The sequence below is a fragment of the Mustela nivalis genome (assembly GCF_964662115.1).
Source record: "Mustela nivalis genome assembly, chromosome: 10".
Lineage (NCBI taxonomy): Eukaryota > Metazoa > Chordata > Mammalia > Carnivora > Mustelidae > Mustela > Mustela nivalis.
In genome coordinates this window covers 38,467,297-38,480,775 of record NC_139029.1, presented here as the reverse complement: position 1 = coordinate 38,480,775, position 13,479 = coordinate 38,467,297, and the positions used below count along the sequence as shown (strand labels likewise).

Below are 13,479 nucleotides of genomic sequence, written 5' to 3'. Positions count from 1 at the left end.
TTTTACCAGATTATCTAGAAATTCTACCAGATTATCTAGATATCTACCAGATACCTAGAAATTCTATTCCCAGTGTTGTGTTGGTGACTTCAATGTTAATTAATAGTAGTTAATTAATTTCTTTATTTAGAAGGGGAGACTGTGAATGGGGGGAGGGACAGAGGGAGAGGGAGAGAATCCCGAGCAGACTCTGCTGAGCATGGAGTCCAATGCAGGGCTTGATCCTGTAATGCCGAGAACATGACCTGTGCTGAAATCAAGAGTCAGAGGCTCAAGTGATTGAGCCACCCAGGCATCTACCCCCTAACCAACTCCCTGCCAATTTTAAAACGAAGAAACTGGCTAGGGGAGTTATGAGATAGCTTATATGAAAATATCTAACACTTGGTCTACTATTGCATAAAAATATTAATGTTCATTGTATTATATTGTAGTGTATTATATTTTTTGCACATAGCCACTAGCTTTAAGCTTGGAGCAATGTACGTGATTCTTACTACAGTTTAAACATTAAATTTCACTCTGAATTTGAAGGTAGAGTAATGCTAAGTATTAACAGCATTTTGAAGTAAAAGAAACTGCTTGAAGGTGGATTATCTGAGGCTAACTATGCTAGCCAACCTTTAGAAGACACTTAGAAAATTGCTCCTAGGTGCAGTAACGGGTGAGGTTTCAATTCATTCTGCTAAGTTGCAGCTAGAATCAGTTGCCTAGATAATATTTAACAGTAAAGTCTTTGCAAATTATGCCAGTGACCACAGTAAATTCTTTACTGCTTTCACCCCTCTTTCATTTCAGTCCCTGTCCTCCCCCACCCACCCCACCCAGGAAAAACCCCTCAGAAAACTAAGAAACAAACTTGCTCAGTTGATATGCCAGCTTCTGTGGAAAGACTCTGTTTAAATTTAGCTATTCTTCCTCTTTATTTCCATAGCACCTTAGGAGAAGTGGTATTAAAATTCTTAGCAAACAGAACCAAAGAGGAGTTGTAAATTTCCTTGTCTCCCAATCTCTCAATAAACTCAGTGAAGGCAGAACTGTGATTTTACTGGGCTCCCTTCCCCTGTACCTAGAGGACAAATCCTGAGTTAGACCTGGGTCACTGCTACTTACTTCGTGTGTGTCATGAGGCAAGTAATATAACATCATTTTTTTCATCTGTAAAATGAAAAATGATAGTCATAACTTCATAAAGTTGACATGAAGTTCTTAATGCCTGATACATGGTAGCACTCATCAAAGGCTAGCCATCATTATTAATGGCTAAGGAAATGAGTTAGGTCACAGATATTACTTACTCCTCCAGATGAACCATTCTCACAAGAAGCATGAATGTGGTATATCAACCCCAAACAAGGCCTGTGTAAAAAAGAACACTGTGAGTGAGTCTGGATAACATTAGGCTTATATAATTATGTTCAGTGCATCAAAAAAAGTTTTATTCTCTATGAACTCCTATAGAGGAATGGAACTAAAAAATGAAAAATAACTGCCACAAAACACTATAGGTCTTTTTATTAATGTTTTGTTATTATAAGAACACTCAAAAATGTTCTATTTCATATGCAATAAAAATTTCCACTTGGAAAAAAATTTCTGTGTGGCTTTCTAAAATGTAATATTCATTGTTCTATGAAGAATTAATACCCTTTTCCTGAAGAGGAAACCGAGAATTTACAGAATAATTAAGTACCTAAAATGAGGCCTTCTGTGGTAGACATTCAGCAAATATGTTTAATGTATGATTGACTTTTCAAAATCAAACAACTAGCAAGCAGTGGAGCAGGGACTCAAATCTGGCTTTATGACTTTCAAGCAGTTTAAAGCTATAAATATTTTCTCTGGCCAACTTAACCTCTGCCCGGACTATTGAGAAATTATAGAACTAGGCTAACATGATGAGGTTTTGTTGTTTTTGTTTTGTTTTGTTTTTGTTTTTGTTTTTTAGAGGGAGGGAGGGGCAAAGAGTGAGGGAGAGACAGTCTTAAGCAGACTGCGCCCAGTGTGGAGCCTGACACAGGGCTCAGTCTCAAGACCCTGAGATCATAAACTGAGCTGAAATGAAGAGTTAGACATTTAACTGATTGAGCCACCCAGATACCCCAAAAGTGATCTTCTAAAGTAGTCTGGTGGTTAATGCTCATGCTGGCAAACCTTTTTTGCGAAGTTATTGCACAAGTCTGCCAATCAAGATCAAGAAACATATCTAAGGAATTGCATAAAAGCAAGCACTACAGGTATTAAATATATGTGTACATTCATATGTAAAGATAAAGGAGGATCTATGTAATCACCAAAATTACAGAATTCTGAGCTGCTTACCTTTCATTTGTAGCCCCATAATGGTGGTCTTTAATTTTTTTAAGTTTTCTTTTTCACAAACCCTTCTTCACATTTCCTTACACTTCTTCCTCATTGCCTTCTACATCTTTCTTTATATTTTCCAGTCTCCATCTCTGCTCAGACTAGTCTATGCCTGAAATCATCCTCCATAGCTACCTGTCAAATCACTATCCATTCTTCATATTACTTTAGAGTATTGTCTCCTTTCTTCACAATCTTCACAACTCTTTTTTAAATTTTGTGAATAGTCTATCCTGACTGTTACAAATAATAAGAATCAAATAATTATAGGAAGAATGAATTCTGAACTCCCAGCAGGCAGGAGTCTTATTTATCTTTGTATCCCTAAAGCAGCCCAGCCATTTGGGAGATAGGATGCTATAAAGAACAGAATTAAATATAGTTTAGAAACTTGGTTTTGTCTTTTTGTAGCTGCATGACATTGGGCAATTACTTAACCTTTCTGAACCACAATTTTGTGAAGAAATAGGCACTTCACAGGTAGGCTCAAAAAATATGCAGCTATGTGCAGTTCAGAATGTGCAGAACTGTTCCTTAATTGTATATAGGATTCGATTGAATCACCTTTGAATATGCTAGTTGCCAAGGGAAATACTGATAAGTAATAAGATATTTATCCTGAAAAGGCTTATAGTCTTGAATTTAGGACTTCCACACATGAAACAAAGTAAACTATACAGAATATGCTATTATTAAGTATTGAATGAATTATATGATAAAGGAATTCAGAGAAGAGGGAGTCTATAATAAATACAAGTGGTAGGCCATGAGGTGGCCTGAAAGCTGTGCAGTGTTGGGATAGTTGCAAAAGGGGATGAGAACAACGTGAACAGAGATTGAATTGAGTTTCGTGTGAAGAAGTTAGCCATGACATGAGAAGTTAGCCAAACTCTAGAGCAAAAGCCAAATCTTGGAGAATAGTTGCAAATTAGGTCTACCAATGAAAGGCCCTGAAATTCCAAGTAGGCTTTCCATTACTTGCCACTTTTGACCCCAAGTTCATTTAATATACAAATACCAAACTTTAACCCAGCCTACTGTTTGAGCCTCATGGCATTCCTCTCACACATCCTTTATTGTGGTTGTAATGAACTTTAAACAATTTCCTCAACATTGTGATTTTTCTGGCCTTACTACACTTAATGTCTCAGTGTCACTTGGCATAATTGCTCATGCTCTCCTAATTAAAATTAAACAGTTACTTATACTAGACTTTCTTGGTCTTTCTCTTATCTCACTGACCATTTGTCAATCTCCTTTGCTCTGACTCCTCCTCCTCTGCTTGATTTCAAATGATTGGAATGCCCAGGTCTCCATCGTGGCCTCTCTCCTTTTCTCTAAACAACTTATTTCTCTAGGTTATTTCTTTTGCTCACAAAATCTGGATACGTTCTATGTGCTATGAACTCTTCTGCTCTGAGCTGTGTTTGTTGACATTGGCCTTTGTACAGATGTACGTGATATCTCTTTTTGCATATGTAATAGGCATCTTAAACTTAATATATCCAAAACTTCACTCTTAATTTCCCCACCCAACCTGTTCCTACCCATTTTCCTTGTTGAATGCAATTCCATCCTTCCATTTGCTTAGGCCAGAAACTTGGGGTTATGTTTTTCTCTCATTCCATTAGTAATTTGTATGGCTTCTACCTCTAAAAGATATCTGAACCTGACAACACTTCACCCTCTTTGCCTCTCTTACCTCTACTAAAGTAGTCCAAGTCACCACCACTTCTTGCCAGGACTAGCCTCCTAAGTTTCCTAGCTGTCCCAACCTTTACTCTTTCTTCACCATAACCTGAGCAGCCGGAATAGTATTGTATACATGTAAATGTAAGTCAGTTCTTAACTATGTTCCTGTGTAAAACCTCCAGTGGCTTTCCGTTGCAATTACTATAAATACCAAGTTCTTTACTATGGTCTGCAAGGACCTACATGATCAGACTATTGCTATCTCTTTCTTATCATACCAGCCTCAACTTAAATGGCACTTCCTCAGAGATGCCTTCTGTAACTATTCTGTTGAAAATAATTCCCTTCACTCTGCCCTTCTGTTACCTTTTTAATTGTAATCCTGTTTTATTTACTTCACAGCACTTAGTATTTTCTCAAATTACTTACTCATTTATTTGGTTATTGTCTTTCTCCTTTATTGGAATGTAAGTTTCATGAAAGCAGGGATCATATTTTTCTTGTTCACTACTGTATCCCTAGTAGCTAGAGCAATGTCATAAATGTACACAGGTGCTCAATAAATACATGTTAACTGAGTGAATGAACAGCTGTTTTCTTCGACTTATTTTTTTCTTGTCTAAAAAAATGCCACCTTCTTTATTCCCCAGACAAAGCAAAAATTTCATGCCTTCCAAATGATAAATAAAAGGTCCTACTTATCCTTCATATTTCAACTTGCATTTTTCTTCTCCTCTGAAGCTTTCCCTAACCATTCCCCTCTTTCACTTTTTTTCAGTTTCTCAGTTCTACTTATTACATTTTACTCTGACTATTTATATATCTGTCTACCCTTCTTAGATTGTAAAGTATTTTATGGATAGGACCTGTGTATTTGGGTTGGTTTCCTTAATGCCTGGAATAATACAAGGCATTGACTTAATGTTGAAAGACATGAATCAAAATAAAAATCTTAATCCCCTGGTAGTTTTCCAGAAAGTAATGTTGCTTTCAGAGATACAAAGATGAGTAAGACTCTTGCTTTCTGGAAATTCACAATTTACTCATTGTTCAATAAATATTTATCTACAGTGTGACAGGCATTATGCTTAACTGCTAAGGATACAGTGACAAAGCTTTCTGCCGGAAGAAACTCTATTTTAATTGGATATCATTTCCTTTGATTTTGATCAATAATATTTCATGCTGTATTTTGGTGTTTCCTAGATATTTTTCATCTGTAATTAACCTGGGAACTCCATGAGAGACAATGAGAGAGACAAATTAACTTCTTAATCCTAATCGTATGTTGCATGTATGTTTATTGCATAGTTATAGAATAGCAAAGGAGGATTAATGAAGGCCAAAACTGTGTAGCACACCCAAATTGTTTCCCCAGTTCTACAAGCATGGGGCTGCCAGTATAGATTATTTATACACAACTGTGGCATATTTTTATTTTCAGTGTTGATAGTGCTTTTTAATATTGTCATAAACAAATAGAACCACAACTTATATTTCTTAATTTATGTGGTTAATTTCATTTACTCTTTGTGGTTCTGACATATTTCTAACATTTTGGTTAATGTTGCTCTGAATTCTCCAATTTCTAAATTCTTTGTATTCCCGAGTTCTAAGTGAAAGCACAGATGTTTTGAAGTAATTCTGATAGAGCAGTTAAAGTTCTGTAGATTTCGGTATTTTCTGAATTTTGAGTTAAAACGTATTTCTATTCTTACACAACATTCATGAGGATAAATAATATTTTATATTTCACTTGGATTTGAACCAGAGTCTTTGAATATACATATTAGTAGCATGTTTGGAATTTTATATAATTAAAAAATTTGGTTCTCTTGGAGGAAATACATATGCATATGACTTCTAGAAAATTCTTATGTATACACAGAGTTTAGAATTGAAATTTAAAAACACCTTGGTAGAGAAGGAGTTAACATGTTAGCTCCCCTTGGTTGCTCTTTGCATCCTCTCTTGCCTTTAGGAGCTGAAAAGATGATAACATTGGGCCCGGACATGCCTGTGTGGAGGTTATGGTACTCCTGGGGTTTTTGCAGCTAGCTGTAAAGCAAGCTAGAACATGTTCATCTCAGAGTTCCTTGTTTTTCTTTCAACCCTTTCAGTGCCCTGCAGGAATCATTAAATCAAAACTTCATGCTGATCATCACCCACCGAGAAGTCCAGCGGGAGTACAACCTGAACTTCTCAGGAAGCAGTACCATTCAAGAGGTGAGTTATGTCTCACAGCTAAGGAATAAAGGTAGCTCATTATAGCTAATGTTGACCCTGTTAAAGAGGGCTTATCTGTTCTAGTTGGAAACTCTCTTTATGTTTCATTATTGGGTTCTTAATTTTAATTAACTGGAGCATCAATGATTACTGTAGATCTATTAAATGACTTGACCTAGAGAAATAAATGTTATAAATAGAGCTCTTGATAAATCTTAAAATAGTCAACTTAAAACCTTGCTTAAAAATTACTCATTGTTATATAATGTATTTTATGGTTTTGTAGTAGTAAGTCAAAATATTAATTTGGAAATTGTTGACAGCATGCATTTTTTAATATGCCTATATTTTATTTGAAAGGTTGCTCTCAAATATATTATTTATAATGTGTACGCTGCCTTTTTCCAAAAGGAGTTTGAGGAGGCTTTTCTTTAGTAGCTCAATCCCAACATTAGGCAGTATTCGTGAGATGCTGTTGCAGACTGTCAGTTTTTAGCTTAGAATATCTGAGATGTAGTGTCAATATTTTCTTTAACATGGCCAACCAGGGCCACTGTTTCAAAAAAGAACCGCCCCCAAGAGAGAAAAGGTACCTTTTCTCCTGTGGCCCCACCCACTTAAAAGCCAGTAATTTATATCCGTCTGGGGAAAATGTATAAGGCTTTGACAGGACTTGTATTTAGAAACACTGAGATGACGATTATGACAATTACATCTTGTTAATTGTGAAGACAACAATAATTTGTCTACTAATATTTTTATAAAGATAATTATGATTAATCTTGGATTATTTCATAAATTTTTTCTTGGTCTATATTGCTTAAGATAATTATTAATGTCATATTAAAAGAATGAGTTGTTTTCACCCAGTCATTTTTCAGATGTATATGAATTATTTTAGTAGTGGTTAGACTATTAATGGTTTCTTTTTGGATGTTTTGTCAATGAATTTCAATTTCTGAATTTGCCATAAGTAGTTCATTGTTTGAAGTTTATTTTCTCTGTTTATCACTTGAATAGTTTGTTGACTAGTAACTAAAATCTTTAAAACTTTTCTTGACCCCTATTTTGAATAATAAGTTTGAGTTATTTGATTTTTTTTTCCAGGATTTTAAACATATTGGTTGGCATTTCATTTTAACCTCTATAATGGGTGTTCTAGTCTCTAAATTTTCAATTCCTTGGAGAATCATTGATGCTTTTACTTTAGAAATAAAGTTTAACTATGGCACTATACCAGATTTTGTCTAGTAACTTCATGGTAATAAAATTTAAATTCTATATTGGATGTAATTAAGGCAACTCCATATTAATCAAGAAAAGCAAAAATAATACAAAGTAAATTTCATTTTGTTGTTGATTTACCTTTTTAAATTGAAGACTAGTACGATGTATGATTGATAAATACACACTGCTTTATTTTTCTTTCTGATTGAAATTTTTATAGCCAGAGTTTTTAACCTTTTTTTTTTTTAAACATTTCTATAGTTTGAGTGTGTTTCAACTTTCTCCCACAAGAGGGCAGAAAGGACTATTAAACTGATAGTCTAAAAATGTCATTCAGTGTTTTCAAATTAGCTTCTCTTATATTAACAAAAAGGAGCATAATGGCCAAGTTATTGTTTGATTTACAGATAATTGGCATATTGCAGGGAGGAGACTTAATTTCACCCTTTTAAATTAAACAGGGAGATTTAAAAAGACATAAAATATTCATTAATGTTCGGTGATTATAAAGTAGTGGCATATATTTATTTTGCCTTTATTACTGTTTCGATGGGAAAATACTGCAAATATTTCCGAAATCGAGTTGGCCATACTGACAAGTTGAAATGTTTAAGCAGCGTTAATGCAATCTGCTCACACCTGATATCCTATGCAGAATGATTCAAAATGACTACATCAATTATTAAAAGAAATATTTAAAATTCTGTAAATGTGCCATTGTGCGCCACAGTTGGCTGAAACTGTTCTCCATGGCCTGCTATTTAGATTATCAAATATATTTTAAGCTTCAAGGACTTGAAAACAGTAAACCTTTTTCATACCATTTCCTAAATGAAAAATGTCCCAGAAATATTTTTGCAAAGACAGATATGCTTATGTATTTCTTCACGAGAGTTCGATTTCTTCTTTTTCTTTTTTTCCCCTTTTTAAGTTTATTTAAAATAATATTTTGAAATTCTAGGTGCCAGGACAAAATAAATGCAATTTCTGGTATCAGTGCTTTTTGTGAATAGACAGTTTCTTATAGGCTCTTTTATTCTGTACAATTTAGAAAAAAAGAATATAGGAGTATAGTCTCTGAGTCTAGGATCACACTCTGTAGGCCTAGTCCTAAGACTTTTCTTCTTCAATTTATGGATATTTGGGGTCTAGGCAGTGGTTCAGGAGGAATAGTTGCTCTGATGCTACAGCCCTGCAACCCATAGTGATACTTAGGTATGTTCTTTTTTGTTGTATGATTGAAAGTCAGTTTGCAACACAATAAAAATACAATGTTATGATTTTGCAGTATAATTTTATAAATGCTAGAATTTTTGTTATTAATGTGGAAGTTTAATGATTCCATATATCTTAAATTATAAATTAATTTCTGTCATCAGTTTTAGAAATATCTTTTCAGTGTTGTTTAATAGTTCCAAGGATGAATTCTGACCAGGATATGAGGGAAAGGAAGTAAAAAACACCTGATTTTTTTTCCCAGGGTAAGAGTATATTATTTTTGTTATAGGTGAAAAATCAGCCCATTTTTTGCTATTTTTAAATTTTGAAAGCCTTGTGTATGTTTAAAAAAAAAAAAAAAAAGCTTTTGCAATGTTTTTCCCCCAGAGACAAATTTGTATTAAATGAAATAGGGTTGAAAAAGGCACTATGATTTCAACCTTTAACTAGACAAAATACGTTTTTTTTAAATACTGAATTAGAAAATAGAACTTAGATGCAGTTTGAATTTCAAATAAACTCTTCAATGACCATATGTTCATGCAAGTTAGTGGTGATAAACCGTAGTTGTGCAAGTGTTTGTTCATTCTGGCTCTGTGGTCTTTTGCCTTACAATGCATGACTTACGTCCTTTGGGTGCTCTAGATTTTAATTTAAGCTAGTTAGATATTGAGGATTTTTTAAAGCTCTTTACAAATCATTCCACTTACATTATCCTTCTATTTGAGGAAAAGACAGTGATAGTATAAAAAGGTCAGACTGGAAAGTTGCAAGCAGTCATAGAATAAAAATCCTTTCTCTTTTTCCATTTCAACAAATAGTTTATGAAATTATCAGATAATATGACAATTACTTCATGACTGTCTTTCCACCCTTTAGTCCCTGAAGTAGCTACTTGCCACACTTTAAAACAGTGAATTTCCTTGAAAATTTAAACAAGCTTACCTTATTTTAATGAATTTTCTACACTGAGAATTCAGATTTTTAAACAGTTGATTATACAGATTCTAGTAATACTGTCTAATACTATTAAAATCTGTGATTACAAATGCACTTGGGATTGGTTCAATTAAGGGAAAAAAGATTGATTTGCCTAGCACAAATCCTAAACCCAGGTGTGGAAAAGAATATGAAGTCCCTGAAATCAAGCCAACTTTTCTTGGAAACTAATTCTTTGTTGTCCATATTACTATTGCAAAAGCTTCTATTAGGCAAAATACCCGCTTTTCTTTGCAGATGTCATACAAACTTAAGGAATACACACATGACCCAGAATAACAATAATAAGAAACCTAAGTATTTTTTATATGGAATCGTGGAGTATTACTTATCTGTTATAGTGAGAAGCATGATAAATAGCTATTGGAATTATTTAAATCCTCTTCCAAGTTTCACTTTACCCTAGAATTCTCACTGTTCTCATTTAGTTCTTAAGGGGAGTGAAAGGGGAAAATTGATGACCTATAAAGATATATCTTGCATAAATTGGTGAAAGATTTCACTTCTAATATTAGTGATTGTCAAGTGAGAAACCAGTAGTTTGAATTGGCGACAAGAAGTAAACTAAATACATAAATCATACCAGTCTTTAAAAATAATCTTGGCTAAATAATTGTGAAAATTTGTTTGTTCTGGTTCTGCAAATTTGAAACTTGCATTGGGTTTTGTGCCTATTTTTCTAGTTGCTACTTTCTGAACTTACTTAAGTAACGTGTATTTTAAACTATTCTCCTTTGATGCTGGAGATCATTAACAGTATTAAATATGTAGTTTTTTATACATTGTACTAATAAGCAATTTTCTGGTATTGGGTTGACTATAACTACTTACTAACATGCCTTTCTGTAAGTGTTTTAAGTATAGTTGTTTTTTTTGTTTGTTTGTTTGTTTGTTTTCCAGTTGGGGGGGTACTGGCACAGAACTGAAGAGTAGAGTAGCTGAGAATGTACATATGCAAGAGGGTAAATTAAATTGTGTGCTTATTTAATTAAAAGTTTAAGTGGTTTATAAATTTACTTCAAGATAAATGGCATAAATAAATTCAATTAGAATGAACCCATTTTAATTAGCATATATCATAGTTTGATTTTTTAAAATTTAAAATCACAAATGACATCTTAGCAAGAATGGATATAATTTCTTAAGCAATTGGGCAATGAATTCAAGCCTTTATTCAGCTTTCAGAAAAGGACATTATGAGCTTCTTTTAATATGTATGTATATTATTCATTTCAAGTTGAATTTTATAATCTGTTCAAGTCATACTAACTACTATAAGTGAACAAATTGCAAATGATCATTTTATAAATATTGAAGTTACTTGTGATTCTTAGTAAATCATCCCCTTAGGAAATAGTTTAAGTAATATTTACACTGCAGCTCTTTGGAACTGACAAGTCTCTCTCCAAAAGTATTTTAGAATAATCTCTCTGAGAAATTTTTTTAAGCCCATGTAAGTATTTTTCACTTATTTTCCAAGAAGATAGAAACAATGAAATTTTGTTAAGAATTAAAGGCAATGCTTTAGTCCTTTGTTACTTAAGATATGTGTATCCTAACATCATCTTAACTGGCCATGTTTCATAATCTGAGATTTGTTTGTTGGTAGTTTTGAAATGTCTAGGTTAAGAGAAATTATGTTCAGTTATCAGAAACTAATAAACATAAGACATTTTTATATGCAAGAAAAGGCAGAGAGTAAATAATTGCACTGGTGACCAATACTGTAATAATCCTGTTTTACAATATGCACTTGACAGGTTGTAATAGTGCTAATTGAAGAGACTAATTCACACTTGCTTCATTCTATTCAAAGGCAAAATCAGCAGCTTGTTTTGCTTTTGACCAGATGGTCCTCATGAACACCTACTGTGCACTTTAAGTGCTTTACTAGAATTACAAAGGCTGGGGGCTGCGTTCGACTCCAAATGATTTGAGAAGAGAGAGAGAGACGGAGAGAGAGAGGGGGAGAAAAAAACCCCTCTGTGCTCAATGGATTTGGTGCAAGTAAATTAATTCTAGTGGACCCATTACACACTGAGCCCCCTTTTCAAAGCTCTGAGCCTCCTCGCTTGCTCTGTAGCAATGAGAAAGAGAAAGAGAAAGGCAGATTACTGCAAACAGAAATAAAAAAAAGGGCTATGAAAGGGAGAAAAGAGGCCTTGAAGCCTTTCATATCATTTGAGTTTTTCAAGTGCGTTATTTTTGGGGAGGGTGGATATATGAAAAGCCAATTGGAGTTTTTTTTGTTTTAAAGTGCGCTATTTAAGCACCATGAATATAGGCGCAAGAGCAACAGTTGACTGAGTTTACTGTGGTGAAGCTTTGTGTCCGAGGATGAATCAAATTCATTATATTCAACTCTTTGTGTTTTAACATGAATGTAGGGTTAGTTTCACAAGACTGTGTCTGTTTAGGATAATTATAATTTAATATTTTCCTTTCATAAAGTTATCACTGTAGATGTCTAAAATTTTTAATCAAAGCAGATTTTGTACATTGACTTTGAAGCACCCTGACAGTTTAAAATTCAAAGGAAAGCTTTTTTAGTTTTCAAAAGAAAAGAAAGGCTCATTCTAATGGCATTGAAGCAGAGATTATTATAACTAATTAGAAGTCACACATCTGTTAGCTTTTGGTTTGTGACTTACTTATGTATTTTTTAAGTAAAATTTATACTTTAAAAATATATTGCTGATATTGAGTGAACCCAAAAGGATAAAATGCACTTAATAGAGAACCATTTATTTGAGTCAACCATTTTTACAAATTTCTGCATGGCCCCATAAAAATAGGTAGTATATTAAAGTCCATTAAATGTGAACGAAATTGTATAATTAATAACCTGAAATATTAAAATATTTTCATATAGTTCTTGTTAACATAACTCTAATTAATAACCAAAGTTATTATGACACAACAAGAAAATTAGCAAGCCCAGTTTGTGCAGATTTATGGTTATCCTTAAAGCTGTTTATTTTGTACAGTTGTAATTTGGAATACGGACACTGTAAAATAATGGATTCTTCTAAGTTATGTGGGTTAGATAAAATACAAGAGATCATATCTAGGGAGTGTAAGTTTTGTGTTTTTGTACTTTTAAGTTTAATTCTAATACATTTTTGTTGCATGGCCCACTTTTGTTTGATGGCATACTGAAACTAATTCAAGTGCATTTTTATTATAGTTATAAGCAAAGAATAAAACAAAATCATGCCAGTAACATATAACTTAAAGATAATTGTAAACAAGTCATAGAGATGACTATTTCTAAGTTTGGCCCATCTCTTTAAATGAATGTCTAGAATTTATACTTTAAAAGACATAAAGCACTAACATATATCAATATATGTTAATTATATTCTTAGGGCATAAAATGTAGAAATGTAAAAACAACTACAAAAACATTTTATTTTATTTTTCAAAGGCTTTTAATAGTAGGATGCCTTCTTTGATATTTAAAATAAAATTTTATTCATTTCTTATTAATATAATTACTTTGGGACTTTGTTCATTTAAGTATAAGTTTTGAGGTGGGGAAGAATATAAGGGGGATCCCTAAATCTTCAACCAAGAAAACATATAATGAAATTTATAAGCAATGAGGTTTTAATGAATTAATGTCCTTTGGGAGAAAAAAATATGAATGATTAGGAAAACGTACAAAAAATTATTTTACAGTGGACTATTTAAAACTGACGCTAGACTACTAGATTCACTTTCTTGTAGGTACCATAAAAAGCTCTCTTTAAA

The 13,479-nt window shown here is 33.1% G+C and overlaps 1 protein-coding gene across 1 annotated transcript in view; it reads left to right on the top strand.

The window, feature by feature from the left end:
• FAF1 (Fas associated factor 1) overlaps positions 1–13,479 on the top strand; it is a 481,294-nt gene that overhangs the window by 218,439 nt on the left and 249,376 nt on the right. The window contains exon 7 of the mRNA XM_082688355.1: positions 6,177–6,282. Within this exon, the coding sequence (XP_082544481.1) occupies positions 6,177–6,282 (106 nt within the window). The remainder of the gene's footprint in view (positions 1–6,176; positions 6,283–13,479) is intronic.